Genomic DNA, 21,432 nt, shown 5'->3' with positions numbered 1-21,432 from the left:
ACTTGTGGCTTTTTGTCAAAAGGCATTCTCTCACTAAGGAGGAACACGGGATGTCTGCAGCGCAAGTATGCCAAACCAACTTGAACAAATACATTCAATAAAGACATGGGCCTGATTCATGGAACGTTTTCCTATGGGATTGCGCCACTATAAAACACTTTCATGAATCAGATAATGGGACCAACTCTCAAAAGAGCTAGACCCCATTCTCAAAGAAGTTAACTGTATTAACTCTGACTTACTACTGATGCTCTTTTCAGGTGTACGGGAGTAAAGCAGAGGAGCCCCTGGTAACTTTTGTGTGAAGGAAAGGAGAGGAGGGATATCTCAGGGGCAACACGTTTGTCTTGGAAGCAAAACAACGCCCTCAACACAGGTCGAATCGCGATCCTGCGCTTACGCACGTTATAAATAAACAATAAAATAAATAACATGGAGTAGTCTCTGTCCAGGAGTAAGCCAGAGTTACTATCAGTAAGTGCTTTCTAAATCCGCCCTTTCTTTGTTTGACATCTCACTGAAGCTTATTATGCCTCCAAAGAGTTATACATCTCGCTTTGCTAATGATCAGAGTAACTACCAAAAATCGCCTTTCGTCTTGCCTGTTTTACCCCAGCCTCGGCAGATATTAATACCATTCACTAGAGAAGTAACAGTACAAGCGCCAAGTTCTTGCCCCTTCAGTAGCAATAAAACAAATATACACGAATGCAATTCAGCTCAGTTCAACTTTTTCCCCACACCACCTATCCCCCTGAATTGTTTGGGGGTACATTATGATCCCAGTTAGGACATATGATGGGCTTCATTCTTGTGTAGCGTGCAACTCCCAAGAGAATGACTCCCAGGACAATGGGTTTGATGATTGCTCCGCCGCAGTCTTGGCCATCATGAGTGTCGCCCGCCTTGGGCAGATCAGCGGCAGCTTTCAGACCCAACCTAGGAGCAGATACATGAAGAGAAAGAGACTGAACCACAAAGAGATGAGTGGCAGAACCTCTGATTTACTCCTTGACAAAAAAGGCTGCCTGCATCGTTATGTGCTTGATGGCAGTGCCCAAACATGCAGTATTTGTCGCCGCTCTGCTACATTTTAGGTTTCTGCACTGAAACACCCCTTTTCCTTGATTTGTTGGGATGGAGGAATACTACCCACATGGTATCACTGTGTGCGGTAATATGGCATGTCCCCAAAAGAGTCTTGTGGACTCCAAAATGGGAGTAACAGAAAGGTGCGCAAGACTCTAATGTGGACCCTACGAATTACCTTGTGCTTACCACACGCAGTAACAGAATTTCTGTTTGGCTGTATTATATGGCCAATACCACCAAACTTGTAATGTCCCCCTAGTTTAAGGCTACTACCAGTAATTGTTTTGTGAATCAGCCCCGTGACCATTTAAAAAGCTACAAGAGCAAGGCCTAATATGCCCAAGATCACACTAATAATTAAACATTGAGCGTCTGATAATCAATACTGATTTTAGGATGCCCTGTGCGGGATAATGAAGACTGCTGCTTGTAGGGACTTTAAAGGCCGCATATATTCTTGTTGCATTGTGCTCGTTTAAAGTAGTTGTATTGCCCTTATCTGCGTCTCCAGACCGCAGTACTCCCTTCTCCCTTCCTCCTCCCTTTGCTCACGTCCTGTTTCATTGTTATTTTGTTACATTCCACAGGGAGCTCCATGCGGACGCTGCTGCCACTTTGCCAGTCATATCGCTGGACGCCAGGGGCCTCATTGCCGCCTGGGTGGATTTTATTTGGCAGGTTCCTGCCGGAGGTAATTACCATTTATAAGAATAATACAGCCTCATAGACTTTGGGCGGGGTCATTATCGTGGGATACGCCTTGGGCCTGAAGTTAGGGAAGCGTCACTATCCCAAGCGATAGTGACCCCTCCCAAGGTCTATGACCCCTCCCTCCCAAGGTCTGGGCTGTAAGCATATAGAGGTCGTAACAATACATGTTTTTAAGTTTTGGTGGTGAAGTAAAAAGATGTAACTTTTATTAGTGAGTAAAGCACACAAGCTGATTTAGTAAATTAAATTATTGTTATGTTGTTGTATTGAGATAACAAGGTTGCCTTCATAATGTAAGCATTTTAATTGCAAACTTGGTTGAACAGGGACAGGTTTAACATCAGCATGCATCAGGTATCGTGCAAAAGTAAATGGTTTCTCTATAAAAAAAAATCAAAGCATTTCCTCATGTTTTAGCTTTTTCGTTTATGTGTTAAATAGCATGTTGCAGCAAAGAGGATAAGGTTTGTTGGAAGAAATCTAGGTAAAAATCGCATTGCTGTTTCCCTGTTTGCTTTTGAAGACAATGCAGTCAATATCAGTAGTTATTGACTGCACTCTAAACATTCTAATTGGCTGGGAGCAGGTTAATAACGATCTCCATGTGCTAATACTATTGATTATTTCTGTTTCTATATAGCAAAACAAATTTGAGGCAAACGTGTTTCACTCCGTCCACTTGTTGAAACAGGAAATAAATACAATTTGAATTGTTTATGTACGCATTTGTGATAAGGTGTCTTGTACATTTGGTTCCTTGCAGAATGTGGCTTCTGACATTTTTCTCATTTAATAAAGATGAAAAGGAGTGACTTTAATGCAGAGGCTTCTGTGGGGGAGGGGGGTTGATGGGGCTATAGCCCCGGGTCTTTTGGTTGTAGCACCAGATGGAAGCTCAGGGGCTACAACCAAAAGGCTAGCTAGCCCCCAGTCCCGACAGTCCCGACATTAGCGTAGCCCCGGATCTTTTCCAGACCTAGCAACACCCCTGCTTTAATGTATTGTACCCCAAGACCTAGGGTACAATATTCTCCTCCTTAAAAGTACGTATACTCCTTTGTGGATTAGAACATTCTACAGATTGGAAGATATTGGAGAAACCCAACTAGTGCCACGTGCTCTCCGCTTGGAAAATGAGTGTTCTAGATAAACATCCAGGCAAAGAGGGCAACTTCATTGTTTCAGTGTCCGTCATTGTAGCGACTGAAGAAGCTGAACGTGATGTCATCCTGCTGATTCCTTCGTGAGTAATTTGTTATTTGGCCAATCATCTTTCACTACCAGATGCTCCTGCCCTATTGACATACATGCACGTCAGGAAACATTGTCCCCAGCACGCCCTTAAGCATACATACACATGCAACAATCTCATAGGATGAAAACCTAGGGAGGTATGCTGGCCTCGTTTGCTCTATGTTGTTAATTAAAGCTACTGGCACAGAGTAGCAGAAACACAATGCAGTTGGAGCAGTCAAGTCCCATCTGCCATTTGCTGGTAATTGGACCTCTATACCAGAATGGCCGTAATTCTGTGGTTTTTCTGTGCAATTCCCATCAAACTCATTTACTGTTTACAAGGGCTTTACGTGGGCTGGGCTAGCTGGGTCCAAGCCCCGGCATTCTCTAGAAAGGGCTCACGAGCCGGGGCCCACTCCTGACTAGCCCCTGCCACGCTGATACCTCAGGCAGCCTGTGTAGTTGAAGCGTTACATGGTAAAACAGGCTGCCTGCGGGTGTGGCACTTCGGATTGTTCTAAACCGAAGTACTGACACCTGCAGACAGTCCCTGTAACCGTGGCTTTGGCTACACGGCTGCCTAATGACTCTGTACTCAGGAACAGGAGGAGGGCCCCACTCTGCTATTGTTTCAGAGTATAGAGTCACCATGCAGCATGAAAGCCCTTTAACCACATGTTTAAAGAGACTTCATGCTGCCTGATGACTCTCTTTACTCCGAAACAATAGGAGAGCCGGGCTCTCCAGCCCTCCTTCTGTTTGAGTTCATAGACATCATGTAGCAGACAACCCTTTCACTCAAAGAGCATGTGGTTTTAAACCACATGGCTCCTTGAATGAAAGGGCTGCCTGGTGCATCTCGGAGCGGGGGCGCACTGGTGTCACACTGTTGGTGCACCCAGCCCCTCCTTTTCCTGGGCACACTAGGTAATAATGCCAGTGCGCCAGTGTGCCGCAGCTCCCCTAATTTCAACAGCCTTGCCCCACCTTGGGCGATGGGGGGTTCTTGTCAGGGGTGTGGCCTAAGTGCACACATACTTCGGCCACACCCCCTAGCGAGAGCCTCCCCTCCATTTAGCATCCCACTTAAAGCACTGCTGTTACTGTCACTTGGTTGCCAGATATCAGTGGTGGTAAGGCAATCTCGATCTCCATTTTTTGAATCCATTGGACTTCGTGGTGATTTTTTATAGATTTACCACAAGCGTTAATTCTGCTGCAATAAATCCACAGATTTTTTAGATAAAGTGTAGGTTTTACCTCCAGTTGTATGCTGGGGGTAAATCCTCCAGTTCACCTCCAAGTTTGGAAATCCAGTGGTGCGGTAAAATAATCAGTAATTGTGTTAGCGCCAAAAAATGATAATGTACTGAATCGCCAAACTCATAATAAGGACTTTTGCCATTTGATCATTTCATGACCATTGTCTAAGGAAGATCTCTGTATCAATTTCCTTGCCATTTTGCAAATAGCACAGAGCTATGCTCATTTGTGGCGAGTGGACGTTCCAACCTGCGGCAGGCTTCTTTCTTTATTTATTTATTGAATGGTGATGCGCATGACGCCATCTGCGGATGCAGCCACTTCCGAACGCCGCGAATGAAAGGGGGGCACATACCGTTGATCTTTCTCAGGCCATATACGCGTTCAGAGGGCTCTATGTGATTTGCAGTGCACTTGGCAAACATCACACCAAAACACACAGTGGAACATAAGTCGCCTACAAAATGTACTGACTTATTAATAAGGACAGATCTCATTAATCAATAACACATGGGATACGGATTGTGTAGAATTCCAAATATATACTAGCAGGCATACCTAGTGCCTCTGTCTCTCTCTCAAACACACACACACTCTCTCTATCTCTCTCTCTCATAAACAGAAATGACAAACACACCAAAAAAGACACACATACACACAGACACACACACACACACAGCATTGGCAAATACACACACACTGAGCAATAACAGTGGAGCACACACGCACACACTTATTCAACAGTAGCATTGGCAAGCACACATACAACAAAGAAATACACACACACATGAGCACACAGTCACACACTCAGCAATGCCAAACACACACAGAACAACAATAGTGGAGATCACATGCACACAGCAACACTCATACACACTCACAGTAACAAAGAAAAAAGTAAATCAATTGATATATTTTTCAATGGCCCCTGACCCCTTCTTGCTGTACCCCAATATGTGATTCTCCTGATCTGTTTTATGCTCCCCTGGTATGGCATTGGGGTTTCTTCTTTGTATGGTTGTATGTTATTTTCCTTACAGTACAAAAAGTTTTAAATCAACAACAAAAAAAGAGGATTGAACGCTGCTACCTATAAAAGGATAGTGTGCAAACACCGGGAAAGGCATTGTTAAGGTCACTATCAACACTCGGGAGCGACAAAAAAGTGACATCTGCAAACATTGGGAATGCCGAAGTTAATGTACAAATGCTCAGGTCAAATAAACAATTTCATTAATGCAAACAAAATTCAACCCACTACAATTCAAAACTCAACTCAGAAAAGTGAACTACCTCCCAACACTCACTTACGTTAGTTAACTTTCCTCAATACAATCGTCAAAGTGAGTGCAGCAGTGGACAGCCATTGCATAGAGAGGGCTACACACCTGCTTTGTTTTCAATATTTAAAGTAATTGTTTACTGGGCCAGTGATTGTATTTGACCATGTTGCTATTCTAGTCTTCAAGTTGGTTGCTAGCTATGCCATTCCTGTGAATTGTGGAAATGTTATCAAAAGTGTGATGTCATCCTTGCTTATGATGGATTTTGAAACCACTACTGGTTTCGAAATAAACACAGGCAAGCATATAATCTATGTAGATTTCACCACCTTGTCTTAGATATCTGTTACTCGCAGCCAATAGCAGAGGACGTTCTCATATTGTTTTAATCAGCCATCAGGCGCCCCCCTTCCCTCTCCTCTTTTCTGCTACTCATTCTCCCACCCCTGACCTCTTGCCACTTCTCCCCCCCTCTGACCTCGGAGCTTTCGGCAGCTTCAGGGTTGTGTATGTGCTATGTCATAGTAGAGCATTTCTAAAGTGCATATTCGTAATGAGTGACCGCTCCGCACTGATACCAGTAGCCTAGGGGCTTGCTGGAATTTGTAAGGAGAGCACAGCAATTACACTTTTAGGTTTGAAGTGAACAATGTGTCTTTGGTATTCTTTTAAACCGTAGGAAATTACTATTTGCACTATTATCATATTGAACAACTTTATATTATCAATAATCACGATCCTAAAAGGAGGACTCATTGCTGTTAGGTTGGTCATCACCCTTTCTTTGATCGACTTGATCCTGATCCGATGATCTTGGGTCTAGTAGTGTTTTTTCTAAGTCGCTCAGTGGATCCACAGATTTTTCAAAACTAAGTTTTTGATCCAAGTTCGTCCCTCATCGGAGGTCTGGATGCGCTCTCCCCAAATCAACTTCGTGTAGAATTCTTTTGATTCTCTGAATGTCTGTTACCAGTCTTGTTTCAAGAACATTTACTTGGGCTGTTAGCGTACCTCTTTTCACCATTTGGTCTCAGGTACTAGCTGGAGTGACAAGCATGTAACAGCCCACAGTCTGAAGGTTTGTGCAATTTCAACCTGGATCCTTTGAGGTGCTGTTAAATCGGGGCTCAGGGTGCATCCCTTTAACCAGGGCCCTTTCCCCTACTTCATCAGCGGTTCCCTTACTTTTTTAACCAGAGAAATCTGGGATTGGAGAATGGTATTGCCTTCACAGTGTGGGAAAAGTCTGGAGTTGAAAATTGTATATACTCGCCGAGCATACCACTGCATTGTGATCAAACAGAACTTTTATCGGCAGTTGGAGCCATAAAAGCATTAAACAATGCATTTCACAATCCAACTTCACCAATCACAATTCTATTTCCCAAACATTCATCAAAATCCATAAAAGTTCATCAGTTTTGCATACTGCAACATAATATATCTATTTACTAAAGGATAAAAGAATCTATTGGCAAAATATCATAAGTCAGCTCAGAACCTATGTACTAGGCGTTGATCATGTCTCTGTCATGGCCACAGGTCCCAGAACACAAAAACCACACCATCTAGTGATGGGGGCAATGGATCACTTGACTCACTTATGTCCCTTTGGGACCTATAAACACAGGGGCCCTGGTTGGACTCAGTCCTGGTGCCTTTGACGTCAGCCTCATCTAGAGATGTGAGCAGGAACACTTTATTTCAGTGCAAGAGTGCTTTTACTTTATTTCAGTGCAGGAGTGATTTTATTTTACAAGACCTTTCCAGGAGCTGAAAGGCTTTATTCCAGAGAACATCCTCATGTGCTGACTCATCAGATGTGGCTCCCTAGGCCTGGTCTTCATGTGCTGACTCCTTGGGTGTGGCAGGGTGTGGCAGACAGGCTGAACCTGGTGGGCGTGACTTCCGAAGCTCAGCTATATAAGCTGCTCCATCCTTAAGGCTGGTGCATCGTGTTACTGTGCACTCGCGTGCAACGTGACGCTCACTGCCGCTTGGGTCAGTTTACTTACCTTTGAAACCATGCGTTCTCCTGCATACTCACCTCCAGGAAACAGGTGCTTCATCGCTTCATCTGCAGACTTATCTCCTGACATCCAGTGATCTTGATCCCGACACAGCAGCACCACACTCTGCATCCTCGAACTCGGGCCCTGTGAAGAAGAAGAAAGACAAGGTTAGAACAAAACCGTGTGCGCCCCCTAGTTAACAACTCACCAGCTATGGTATAGCTGCAGCTTTATTCCTCATTCCCTCCGGCTGTCGCCTCGAGCTCCGCAGCTTCTGCCGGGCCGGCAACATCACCTGCAAGGGAAGAAAGCAAAAGAGCAAACATCAAAAGATGAACTGACAGCAATACAAGACAACAAACTTTACAAAACAACAAAAACAGACATGGAAAGACAAAGGCAAACAGGAACACTTACCTGGAGTATAGTGGCTTAGTTGTAGCAGGATTGGACTACCACGTTCAAAGGACCAGTGAAGGAACTCGGTCCAGATCATACAAGCTCCCCTGCCAGAAGCAGCAGGACGGAGTGCTCGCCAAAACTAATCAACAAGTGAGCTTTCCAGGGACAGGCCATCCCACGGGTACCACAGTTTGGGAGAAGGGGTCTGGAAGGGGATCAGGCGCACGAGCTGGCACACTCACATCCCCTATTCTCCACGCAGGAGCTGTCCCGAGCAGCATCACGTATTACCACCAGTTACCACATAAGCGCAGAGGGTGAAGTCGGACCCCAGCGACCTCACCCCTGGGCGGGCTGCAACTGTGCCCCAACACCTCCGCAGAGACCAGGTGAGCATAACAGTCTCCTAGAACATTCAAGTAACAGGATTCTGACTACTTTGATCTTAGTAGCCAGGCTCAGTATATACATTTAAGTACCGCAAGCACTGCAACCGGGTCCTCTGCATTTAAGAAAAGTTCCATGGCTTCTTGAGACCACTGCACATTCCTGAGTTTGAACAACGGTACCAAGTAACAACGTCTAAGTCCACTAAATCTACTGCAAAACAGCACAAAGTGCATAATCGATTCGTTGGCCGCCCCACAAGCTATCAATTTCGTACTGTTCCACTCATTCCATCCAGCAGTGCAAGAAGCTACCTTCAAGGTGTTAGTGTGCAGCTGTATGTACAATGAGCGGGCATATGCTGGGCTGACATTGTCGAGATACTCCTCAAAACCACGTGACCATTTATGTGACAAATACATTCATCCTGTACTCAGAACCATGCAATCCTGCTTCATCTGCTTTAGCACCATTTCCTGATAAGCTCGCTTCACCACCATCTTGTATCCTGGTGTTATGCTCTGGGGTCTCTCCCATAGCACGATCAAACCCAGTTTATGGAGCTCTAGGTGGACAAGCATAAACCAGGGAAGGGAACTATCCTCCCCAGAGTTAAAATGAGTGTGAAATTAGTTGGATCATGATGGTAGGGTGCTAGATGTTCATTTGGCCAGATCCTGACTAAGTACAACACTGGTTTTATCACCAGGATCCATACAATAGCGGGCCAATTGCACTCCATCTGAAGGCTATCTCAGGGCCCCCACCTAGTTTGCATCAGGATCGCCCTAAGAAAATCATTCTCTGAGACATCGAGGGATGGAGCCCTTGGGTGACCCCACAACTCTGCCTCATACAGAGCTGCCGGAAGAGCCTGTGCTCAATAAAGTTCCAGGACAGGCGATATTGCCCCTCTACCATGGATGCTAAAGAATTTGAACACACCCCCACATTATTTATCCAATGTCGCTGCAGCCCTACAGTGCTGATTCAGCCATTGGAAGCTCTCTGAGAACCGAATACCGAGGTAGTCATACATAGCAACTTGTTCCAGAGTCTTAGCTTCACACTCAATACTCAGCTGGACCCTCCTAGCCCGTCTATGCCTGAAGGCCATTGCCTTTGTTTTATCACTGTTGATCTCCAACTTGAGGCACTTGCACTTCGTCATGAATACAGCAACATTTTTGTTAGGGCCCATTGGTGTAGTCGACAGGATCACTGCATCGTCCGCAAAGAACAGAGCGGGTACCCTGTCCAGGCCAAGCCTGGGGGGAACATGGAGGTCTACGACAAGTTCCCCCAAAAAAATGTTCAATATAGAGGGAAAATAGCAAGGGGACTAACACACACCCCTGCCGAACCCCCTTCTCGATGGGAAAATACTTGCTTAGTCCCCCCCAATCCCCACCTCACTGAGGCCTTATTGCTGCATTGTAATAATGAGAAGGCACTGCCACCTGCCATGTTTAAACACTTGTTTCTTGCTTCTGCAAGGTGAAGCTTTATGCTTTACTGCGCATGTCTTTGTGATGAAGGTTCTTCGCCTGGTGTGTAGTTAGGCACGCCTTCAAATCTCTCGCTTCTGTCGTGTTTCCCTTTTGGCATATGTAAGTATGTTTTAGACAGCGGCTTTTGAAGTCCTCATATTGAAAGCGTGCTTACCTGCCTCAGAACATGTGTGAAACTTTGAGGAGTGTATTCAGCTCAACTAAATGTATCACGTTATGCTGTTCTCACTGGTAACACTGTCTTAACATGTAAGAACGCAGCTTGTATCAAACAAAGACTTGTATAGTGTAACTTTGTTCTCTGCTTGTAACATTGTTTCAGTATGATTCCTTGCCCTCTCTGGACCTCCCCTCCATTGAAATGCATGTGCTGTTTTGGGTATAAGTGAACAGTGCATGGAGGGAGGGGGGTTCTCAGTTGCGGCGAAGCCTCATACTGTCGTTGGTTTGTTTTTTTATTCTGCTACTTGCTTTTTACTAATAATTTGTTCACCAATCCACCGGAATAGAAAGTGGCCATTTTTCCATGACGACTGTTACGTTTGATTTGCAGAAGATTTTTCAGTGTAGAAATAGAGTTTACGGCAGAAGGCGACTCTTCATGTGACATTATAGGTAGGCCACAAACCTGCATGATCAATGCAATTAAACCTTAGACAGATTTGCAGGGAAAGGGTGCAACATCCCCTTTCTAATAAGTCTTAATCCGAGGACACAATATGGGCTCCTGTGGGGTTTCTCCTGCCCCCAGATGAAATACGTTTTGGGGAATGACAGAGCCACAGGAGTTTTGCAGTGGTATGAGGATATATGATCCACCATATGCCACACCACCACTGGAACACTGCACCCCTCTTCAGCTTAACGTCAGAACATTTGGGTGGTGAACTTAACATATGCCAGGGGTTGGCCTTCTTGCCACCCAGCCTCCATGTTGGTTGATGTTATTGCTTCTTGTGAACTGGAGCCTTTCCACAATCCCCTGCAGAACGAGTTAAGAGGAGGGATCTTTTAGGTTGAGTAATACTACCCTTTTTATGGATTTATTTATTTTAATGTTTTTATTTATTTATTTTTTATGACATGCTTAATACCCGAGTTTGGTTTCTAAGCGCAGCTCTGGGATTCAAACCTCTGTTGCTCTGCTTGGTCTTGCTTCCAAGACCAGCATGTTGGTCATGTGATATCCTCCATCCACCTCCTCCTCCTTTAAATGCCCCTAGATAGCACCGAACCTTTCTAAAGCTTACCACCAAAATTGCATCCACCACTCCCATCACATTCGGATATTTTGGTAGAATGCACAGTAATGTTCCAGGTAAGGCAGGGGTCTGCAACCTTTGGCTCTCCAGATGTTTTGGATTACAAATCCCACCAGTCCTAGCCAGCATAGTCAATGTTAAGGGATCATGGGAGTTGTAGTCCAAAACATTTGGATAACCGCAGGTCGCAAACCCCTTAGGTAAGGGAAAGCTGTTAAACCTTCTGTCAAAATGTTTGCATTAGTCGCTGAACTTATTAACATGATGCATAATGATCCATGAACCTGGGAGTCAGTGTCAATGCAGAGCTCACGTTTGACAAACACATTAACTCTACAGTGATGGGTACACACTGCCAGCTTCAGAAACTGTGCAAAATCCTCCCATATTCAGACTTCAACACAAAACTGTGGCCATCCAAGCAGTTGGCCTGCCAAGTCTGTACTATTGGAATGGCCCTTAGGTGTATATTCCCAAATCCTCCCTCTGGCACCTACACCTAGTCCATAACAGGGTAGCAAGAATGATCCAGTGCTAGAAAAGGTGGGCCTGCATCTCCCAAGACGGAAAATCATTCAATGAATTACTCAGAACAGAGGATCAAACTCAAGCTGCCCCGTACCTTCACCGAGCCATTGGGGTAAAGAGGCCCAGATACCTGGTGAAGAAACTGAACCATTTTATCCCTTTGAGAGCCGACAAACTGCAAACATCACACTCCTTCAGGTACACGTACAAACATAAACATAAAGGAAGAACCAGCTTCAGGGTGGCGGGTCCCCTGGCCCAGTGCAACCTGCACCCTGAAATAGCACACCAGGAACGCCATCTCCATTTAGAAAAGAACTGAAAGTGGTACTCTCTACAGAAGGCCTTCCTTCATATGATCCTTCACTGCTGGATATCTACCCTCCTATGTTCCCCTGATTTCTCCATGGGCCCCTGCGTTTTAGCATTTACTTCTGTAGGAGACTCCCCCTGCTAATGCTCTTCACTAATCCAACCATAGCACTTCCTACCCAGCGGAAGCATAATACTGTTTCTCACCACCCTCGAGGAAGGGGTCTCTGCTGCACACTCATTGTCTGCCGCCGCAGGACACCAGGAAACCCACCCCACTGGAGAAGTCCCTCAGGATGCCTCTCTGCCCTCCGCTCTGACACGGGAGCGACGCGGTTTGCATTGGAATAGGCCGCTCATGCATTAGCAAGAGCGTCCTATTCCAGTGATTAACCCACTGCAAGGTGCCAGAGAAGGGCAGTAGCAAACAAAAATGTGGAACATCCTGCCCACCACCTGTCCCCCTGTTGACCAGGGGTGCACAGGGTGGGGTGCGCCAATTCGCACAGGGCACTGCTGCCGCTAAAGCCGGGCCAGTGTATAAAAAACCTAAACAGATGAATAAATACATTATAGGACTACCTGTCATGCATAATTCCGCCTTTTTACCTACTCTACCTTATAAGCACCATCTTAGAGAGCTGAAGCTCCTTTCACCCAGAACTGACAAGGGAGCAAAACAGTGCGGCGCCCCACAAACTATGGCTTGGCGGGCTTCCCAGTCTCTGAAAGATGTCCCGCAAACTAAGGCTTGCCGGGCTTCTCAGTCTCTGAAAGATATCACGTAGGGAAGGAATGAGTTTCCAGGAAATTATGCGAGCACCATAGCTCCCCAGGGCTGGATTGAGTCTCTCAGGTTTCTGCTTTCAGTACAGACCTGGGAGTGGAACTTGGCTGCTGCCAGTCTCTTCTCGTCATGTGATAGCACACAGTGCTAAAAACCCACTTGTAACTCTTCCCTCAAAGTATTTGTATTTTATTGAATTTATAGAGCGCTTTCGCCAAAGCGCTTTAACAAAGCTAAATTACAATGGACAAAATGAAAACTGATGAGGTTGGGATTGATTAATCAGAAGCAAAGGAGAGAGAGAGAGAGAGAGAGAGAGAGAGAGAGAGAGATGAATTTTTAGTTGAGAACGAAAAACATGATAGGATGAAGAGGCCCGGGTTGGTAGCGGAATAGTATCAGTGGAAGCACGGAGGGAAAAGGAATGAAATCGTGGCTTAGGAACAGAAAGAAGGAAAAGAGATTGGGAGCGAAGAGAATGAGAGGGAGTATAGAAAGGTACAGGAGAGCAAAGATAAGAAGGAGCAAGTCCAAACAGGACTTTCTTTTCAAAGCAAAGAAAATGAAAAAGAAGATTAAGATCAAAAGAAAGCAGAGAATCAGAGCGAAGTGCAGGAGTAATAGGAGAGCTAAAGGCAGTTGCACGACAAGGCGAATAGCTGAATGAATAATATAGCTTGATAATGCTTCAGAAAGGGCAGCTATCTAAACGGCACTTTAGTTTTCACTGTTCCGCAGTATAGTTTTACATAAGTGCCAAGGACGAGTATGCTGGTCCTTTTTGCATAGACTTGCATAATAGCCTAGCACTTAAGGGGTTAAGTAAAATTACCCAGCCGAATGCTCCTGTGTGTATCATCTTCCGAAGGATACAAGTGTCAGGCCGCGTGGTTGCAGTCGAATCTGTAAGTTGCATCCACTTGTCTGGGGGGCTAGCCCTATGCCAGCAGCCCAGTCACATTCCTATTCAGTAGGAATTCCAGAATACATCATCCTCAAACATCTTACCACGTTATACCCTAAAAATAGGAAACCAAGATCCATGTCTCCTGTATATTTCTGCATCAGGGGTTTGCACACTTAGATTGACTTAGATGGAATTGCTGAACTGTAGACTGCGTCGCACCTAGATAGAAATGTGAATGTTAGTATGTGCTACACTTAGATGGAATGCTTAACTTTAGCCTGCGTCACATCTAGATAGGATATTGACGATTAGCAATTGCCACACTCAGATGGAATGGTGAATGATAGCAAGCACTACACCTAGATATAATTGCAAGGACAGCAATGCCAATTAACCGATCCACTAAAACTTCACCCCTCTGCATACACCTCTCAAACTCTAACCAAACACAACCACAAACCTACAGCACAGCAATCCGCACAAACTGCACTACACTGCAACAACAAGACAAACCACACATAGACTTGCACAACAGAACACGATGACTACCGACTGTAAAACACCTCAAGCCCAGCCAATGGACCCACCGGACTGAAGCTGCCAACAGCACATCACTGCTCTCTTGCACTTTTCCACCTTACTCCCACTAACTCAACCCCCCTTCCCTTTTTCAGAGCTGCCAGAGCGCCAGGGGACCACTAAGGTGGTGATAGTGCGCGGTATAAATATCAGTTAACATTAACATCAGGGGTTTGCAACTAAGAATACACCACAGCTTAGCTGAGCGCTCTGGGTTTCACCCTGCCAAGGGCACTGGGTAAGCACGCATCATAAATGGGCAGCACAGTTTAGTGATGCCGCAGAACAAGTCCTGTCACTTGTAAGGCGCAGTAACAATGCATCAATTAATGTATAATTAATGTGCAACAAAATAATTAAAAGCCTAAAAACACTTTAGTAGTTCATAACTAATTACGCATTGCTTGTTACATAGACATAGAGCTGTACATACTAAACATGGAAAGGGGGCCCACGGGTTGGAACCATGTGGTGTTCTCCCTCTTTAGCACTGCACTATTACTGCCCGATCAAAATGGCCGCGGCGAGCGACTACTGCTGCTCGTGGATTGTGAGAGCCATTGTGCTCTTTAGACGCCATCCGTTTCCTGGTCGCATGTAGTGTGGGAATTCTCCCTATCGGTTCATCTCCAATGTTTATTTATTTTTCCTCTCTCTGCAGCTTGGTCTTCTCATCGGATTGAACAGAAAAACGCAGGAGTTCCTGACGGGACAATGGGGAAAAACCTGGCCCTTTTTCATGTTTTGCTTTTGAGCTCCCTTCTAAAGGTCAGTGATAAGCGTTTTCATTTTTCTAGTTCTGCCTTATGCTGATTTCTAAATTGCTAATTGAGTTATAAGGGAAGGCTTGTAAAGTTAATCCTACACCGAAAGAAAACTGTACTGCAGCGGGCTGTTATTGCTCCACCCTGGTGCCAATGTTGCTTCTATTTCGGGAAGCAGTTTTACTGGATTGTATTAAACCAGTTTGCCATGCATCCTTGCAGACTCGCAGTGTTACTCGCAGTGCCAGCAATATTAGGAAACAATCTTACAAACCAAACAACTATTTCTGTCAGGTTTATTTTAAGATATATGCATATTTGTATGACTGTGTGACACATACCAAACAACAATCGCTCACTGATAGGTTTATCTTAAGATATATGTGTATATTAATGATAATGATTTATTTATATAACGCTTTCACCAAAGCATTGTACATAGAATCTTTTACATACAATTATCACACAACCGAAGTTGGCACTCATTTATCGATCTCGGACGGATGAACAGGGTAGTTGGCCTTGATGAGATATGATTCTGCGACCTGCAGATCACACACAGATTACAGCAGTAAGCGCTCAACCCGCTGAGCTATCTTACGAGCATTTTATCACTGTGTAGGTTAACTGAAAAATATGGACATTCGTGGATGTGAGATCATATGGGTATATCATCAGAAATCCCCCCAACACGTCATTGACTCATAGGATGGCTTGTAGGTGGAAAAGGTTCAATGCCGATCCAAGCAGTGAGGAGCTGTGAAATGTCACATGATCATGTATGTGCTGCACTCTGTGTTACGGGGGGCCTGGTCATGGACATCGCACCAGCCCCGCCTGTGATATTATGGGACACCAGTATCACAGAGGCCCAGTGCCTCGGAGGATTGATGGGGCCCTGGACATTGCAGCAGCCCCCCTATGAGGTGCTATGGAACACCAGCACCTATGAGGCCCTGTGCCTCTAGGGGTGGCAGGCATCGACCTACCAGCTCATGCAGACCCCAGTTGCCTTCCTGGCAAGGGGGCTCCATGGCAAACTGGCCTGCAGGCCCTGATTGTACAGGGTGGGACTGCAGGCCATAATGAGAGACGGACTCAGTTTGTTCCTGTTACGGAGTCTGCAGCCGTTCTGTTTCACGTGCCTGCACGGCTACCTTTTAATTAGCTAGTCATGGCCCATCTTAAAAGGGCAATACACTTGGGAGTGATACATCCCCTTGAAGAGGCAACACACATGGGAGGGCTACTCTGTAACATCCCTCCTTTTTCATAAGGAACAAACAAGTGTGATTACAGCATAACTGATTTCCCCCATTACAGAAAGACATTACTTAAGAGTCGTGGACCAACTTCAAACAGGAGGTGCTACTAACACACATATGGTCTCACATTCTTATATACATATCACCTACTGACCATCACCTTCAGGTGACGGTCACAGGGGGCACGCCCCCGGTGAATGGTTGGCAGTTGGACCGCAAGTTACAAACCCTTTATTAACCTGCAGTACAGACTTGCCACATTGCATGACGCTCACGGAGAGCCTCTAGTACCATATAGAGCACCCCTACCAACTGCGGGAGCACAGCTTCACAACACTGTCCTTTACTGAGACCACTTTAAGCATGTACATACTATGCAGGTTCACAGCATCAAAACACATGTTTTCTGAGTCCTCTTAAAGCAATGGCAGGACTGCAGGAGACCAGTTCACCCTCCGTCAGCGTCCGTTCAGGAGTCACTTCCCCAGGTCCAGGTCCATTGATGGTACATTTCAAAACTGGCAAAGCCACACCGGGCAGGTGCCATGGGCTACATCGGCATAGTCCCTTGATGTTAAGGGCAGTGCAGCGAGATGCAGCTCGCTCAGCGTCCGGGCTGCTCTACGGATGGGATCTCAGTCACCCCCTTTTCAGCGATGTTCCTCCGGTCCACAAAGTGCTGCTCTCCAGTGGCACATGAGGGCGCACAAGCACTCCTGAGGAGCTGCAACCCTTACCTTTTCCAGTGTACCGCTTCCACACAGCTGTTGTCAGGGCCACCCATGTTCGCTGGTCACACCTCAGCTGTTGGTTGAACTCAGGGGGCCAGTAGGTATCTACCCCGAGCCCACGTTGACCTGGTCCTTCGATGGGATGGCACGCCGGGTAACGTTAGTGGCAGGCAGCCAGGGTGTCATCAGTGGCAGGCAGTCAGGGCCACTAGCTCCCTGGTCCTCAGACGTACAGTTGGGGACATTAGTGGCAGGGTGTTGAGGCCACTTGTAGGGCAGGCAAGGTGTCCTCCCTGTCAGAGTGTCCTGTTTCCTGATGGCACTGCTCCGGGGTGATTACATTCATCCTTGTTGTGCCATGCCTTTCGACTGTTGATGCAGTGTACAGGTTCTCGCCTGGCTGGCAGTGCGGAACTGGACTGGCATCCCAGCTGTGTGGTGGGCGTCGATCTCTCGGAAAACCTGACAGCGCCTAGCACCTCTTCCCCGGTGCTGGAGGGTCTTCATTGTCAAGCCCTGCACAGGCAGCCTCCCATGCTTGATAGTACTGGTGGGATGTTTGGTGCACAGAGCGCAGGATGCCCCGGTGCTCATGGATGGGAACCCTGAGGAGCATGAGGGTGGAAGTCCCACATCAGCCACGGTGTGGCCATTGTTGGTGCTGGGACCATGCCATTCTCCGTTAGCACAGGGCTGCATTTGGTGCGCAGAGTCCTTCTTCTCTTTTAGCCTCACGCCTGGGAGCGCGTCCGCCCCACTCTGCCCTCCGGCGGGAGGTCGCTCCACTGCCACGGCTGCCCCATTGTACCTCCTTCTATGGCGGCAGATGCCGATGGGGTGTTGCCAGCTGGTTTCCACCTCTCCAGCATGGCGGGGGCGACTTCTTCTCCTTTTTCCCCCCAGGGAGACATATCTTTCACGGTTGCGGCCGCATCCTTATCGTCCCGGCAGACACGCTTCCCAGCGGGAGGTTGTTTTGTCACGGTCGCAGGGGTGTCACCAGCTGGCCCCCTAGTCCGCAGCACGGCGGGGCTACCGCATCTCCTCTTCCTTCTCCTGCGGGCGGGGAAGGGAGCAACATAGCTCTCTCTCTCTCTCTCTGCTACGGCTGCTCCTTACCGTCTCTTTTTGCGGTGGAGTGTCGCAGGGTGCACTTCACCACAGGGTGACCCGGGCCTGCACGACAAATTAGGTGGCGAGGCGCTGGCCAATCTCGGGTTCGGGCACCCCTCTTCTCACTCCCCCTCCTTTCTCTCACCAGCACAAGTGAGGGGAAGGGACATTGCCTCGCTGGTCTTGTTGTCTTCTCTCCAGCATGATGGCTGGTGGGGTAGAAATGGGGCAGCGCCAAGGCGGAACAGCATGAAAAAGGAGGGTGCATCGGTATGGTGGTAGCATGCAGAGGCGTAGCTAGGATTGTCTAACAAGTGGGACCTGAAGCTAATGTGGTTGGGGGCCACCGCTGTAACATTAACACCTGTAAATGCCCACAGAGCGCTGTTGAGTGGGCATTTACAGATTTTGGGTGGGCCTTGCCTGCTTAGGCCCCACCCTGTCTACGCCTCTGGTAGCATGGTGCACCCCTATGCAGTAAGCCACTAGGCTAGGTAGCAGGGTTTTGAGTTGCACTGTGGAGAGTGACACGGCAAGGCACAGTGAGGACAGGCACAGAAGCAAATATCACTTTGCTTACAGTGGCAAACCATTTATTCTATTGTTGCTTTGTATAGCACAAAATTACAAACAAGTTGACCCAAAGCACATATTGGGAAAATACTCACGGTAAAAGAGGGAGATGCACAGAAAATGGGTGCAGAACAGGTAGTGCAGTACAACATCGATTGTAGATACGAGATACGAGTACAAATAATATTACCATATTTCATAGAAATTGAAAACAACATGGCTGGATGAGGATCCGATAAGAGCAATCCTAAACCAGACAGTAATAGGCAGGGTCGGACTGGATCATAAAATTGTCTCGGGCGCCAAAGAAAAAGTGCCCCACAGTTGCAAATAGCAATTCATTGCTTTTCTGACAGACTGTCTGAGTAGTACCCAAGGGAGAGTTTTTCGGTCAAATTTGTTGAAAATACTACATTTTAAAGGCAGTGTGTTCAGTAACACTGTTCCAAATTACTAGCCGTGTAGTGCATTAACTAATGCAAGTGCCCCACTTTTTCCCAAAAAACGGGCCCATTTTGACCTAAAAAGCTGGCCCACACTAGCATGTTGGGCATACAACTCAGGCATTTCACTATTGCCCGATGGGCCAGTGCGAGCCTGGTAACAGGTCCAGGTCATGCTGAGTGCTTAGAGACTGCAGAGATACAGAATTACTGAGGAATGCACTCTGTTCCAAAACCAAATATGACAGAGTTCTAGGGGACCATTGGCTACGTCGTTACAATGGAGTAGATTCCCAACCTTCGTGGGTGATGAGTGGTAGTATATCTGAGATTAAGTTAAAGGTGGTGTCTGAGAAGGCGGAGGGCTTTTCCTGGGTTGGTGAGCTGTTATGTGGGAAAGCTTTCTTAAGGATCAGGGTTTTTGTAGTCCCCTTGAACATTGTAGAACTGTTTCCAGTCTCAGATATTTTGGTAGCACATTCCAGTAAGTAGATGCATAGCCTGCAAAGATTTGTCCCTGGTCTGGATCCCAGCCGGTACCTTTATTTTTGTATTCATTTGAGAGATAGAGCCAATGTTGCTTCCCACAGAGGAATTGTGAATAAAGTCTGATGAGCAGGCAGATAATTACCTTTGCTCGGTACTCCACAGCCATGGACTAATTCTCTATGGCCCCTTCATGAACCAGATGGCGCAGGGGAACACAGAAAGATAGACTAGCCATGACACATACTGACAGTTCAATAGTATACAATATTAACCAAGGTTTACAATGATATCAAGGTGGGACAGGGTTGCGGATCACAGAAGAGAAATGATGAAAATGTGTGTCTCAGGCACATACGCATTCGATGCTTGATCTCCTGGGACGGGGGAGTCCATATTTCTTTCAGAATTCAAGTGTGCTGTATATATTCCATACTTGATCTTGATATCTGATCCGTGACAAATTCTGGATGACAGTTTTATGAAAATATCCATGTACATGTGGACCTCTATTTAAGATGATTCTTGGCCTCTGGCCTCCACTTCTGTGGGTGCAAGTGATGTGGGGACATCACAAAAACTCCAGAGGCCATTGGCATCTTAGCAGTTCTTTTAGATGGTGTGTGTGAATTTCAGAGGAATGGGTAAGCTGCTCCAATTCATGGCAGGTATGCAAATTAGACCCCAAACGGGGAAATGTCAAAGATCCCTGATTTTGAAGGAAATGCGAAAGGCGTTGGACGCCTATATGGACGAGTGTAACCATGGGCAACCCCAACATCCAACGAAGTTAACCACTGATATTTCATCAAAATCAGTATCCTGGTCCTCCCCGGTAGCTCAACAGGCAAAATCACCAATCTTTACAACTTATGGTAATGCACATGCTTTCACACGTCCTCCGAGCCTGACTCCACTGACTCCAAAACAAATCCCGGATCGACATATGCAGACACGCCATGATAACGGCTTGAAGCCTAACAAAAATACCCTATCCCGGCACTCGATTCCTAAGGCCTCTACTTGTCATACATTGATTTTGCAATGCCGTGAGGGTGAATTCCTAACCTACAATCTAAACCGACAAAGTGTACTTAACATCTTCAGTGATGTCCGAGAATTAGAAGACTTGACCTCCCAGGACATAGCCCAAGTGGAATATTTGAATGACGATACAACAGCTATTGTGAGGCTTTGGATTCCTTCAGGCATTGTTTTGAACACGATCTGGTTAGCCAAGAGGACCCTTTTTAATATGGGTTTCCTATTGGCGCAAGACCCAGCCCGTTTGACGGAATATGTTGAGGCCCCTCCCCAACATCTATCACAAATATATTATAGTTCCGGTGCTGACCCTCAATTTCCTAATAATTAACCACCAATTGCACCCCAGTCTCATGTCATTAAAATAGCCTCTTGGAACACCCGAGGCTACACTCATCTACCCACTTCTGTACAATCTTTGATGGACTATGCTATAATTGCACTTCAGGAGACTTGGTATATGGTCCCCCCTACTTGGGACAACTTTGATGTTATTCTGTCACCAGCAAAGATGGGATTACGTGGTCGCCCTTCATCTGGTTTAATGGTTGCAGTTAATAAGAAACTTGGCTTCAAATTGGAGGCGTGGTTAAATGTTAATATCTTTTTACAACTAGTAAAGATCACCCACAGTGACCATACCATAGCCCTTATTAACATCTATCGCAACCCGGCAGGTCTATCTGACACAGCCTTCTTTGCGGGGCTAACGGCCCTGTTAGATGAAATATCGGCAACCTC

The 21,432-nt window shown here is 46.3% G+C and overlaps 1 protein-coding gene across 2 annotated transcripts in view; it reads left to right on the top strand.

The window, feature by feature from the left end:
- The window catches only part of CALCRL (calcitonin receptor like receptor), a 310,549-nt gene that overhangs the window by 62,270 nt on the left and 226,847 nt on the right, over window positions 1-21,432 (top strand). Inside the window, exons 2-3 of one of the 2 annotated variants that reach the window (XM_069615769.1) lie at window positions 1,680-1,783; window positions 14,934-15,040. In XM_069615769.1, the coding sequence (XP_069471870.1) occupies window positions 14,987-15,040 (54 nt within the window). In that variant the 5' untranslated portion in view covers window positions 1,680-1,783; window positions 14,934-14,986. The remainder of the gene's footprint in view (window positions 1-1,679; window positions 1,784-14,933; window positions 15,041-21,432) is intronic. The other variant, XM_069615768.1, reaches the window with a different exon arrangement.

This window comes from Ambystoma mexicanum, chromosome 9 (assembly GCF_040938575.1).
Source record: "Ambystoma mexicanum isolate Mex_15411 chromosome 9, UKY_AmexF1_1, whole genome shotgun sequence".
Lineage (NCBI taxonomy): Eukaryota > Metazoa > Chordata > Amphibia > Caudata > Ambystomatidae > Ambystoma > Ambystoma mexicanum.
Note: the sequence above shows the minus strand (reverse complement) of the source record. Positions and strands in the feature narration are given on the sequence as shown.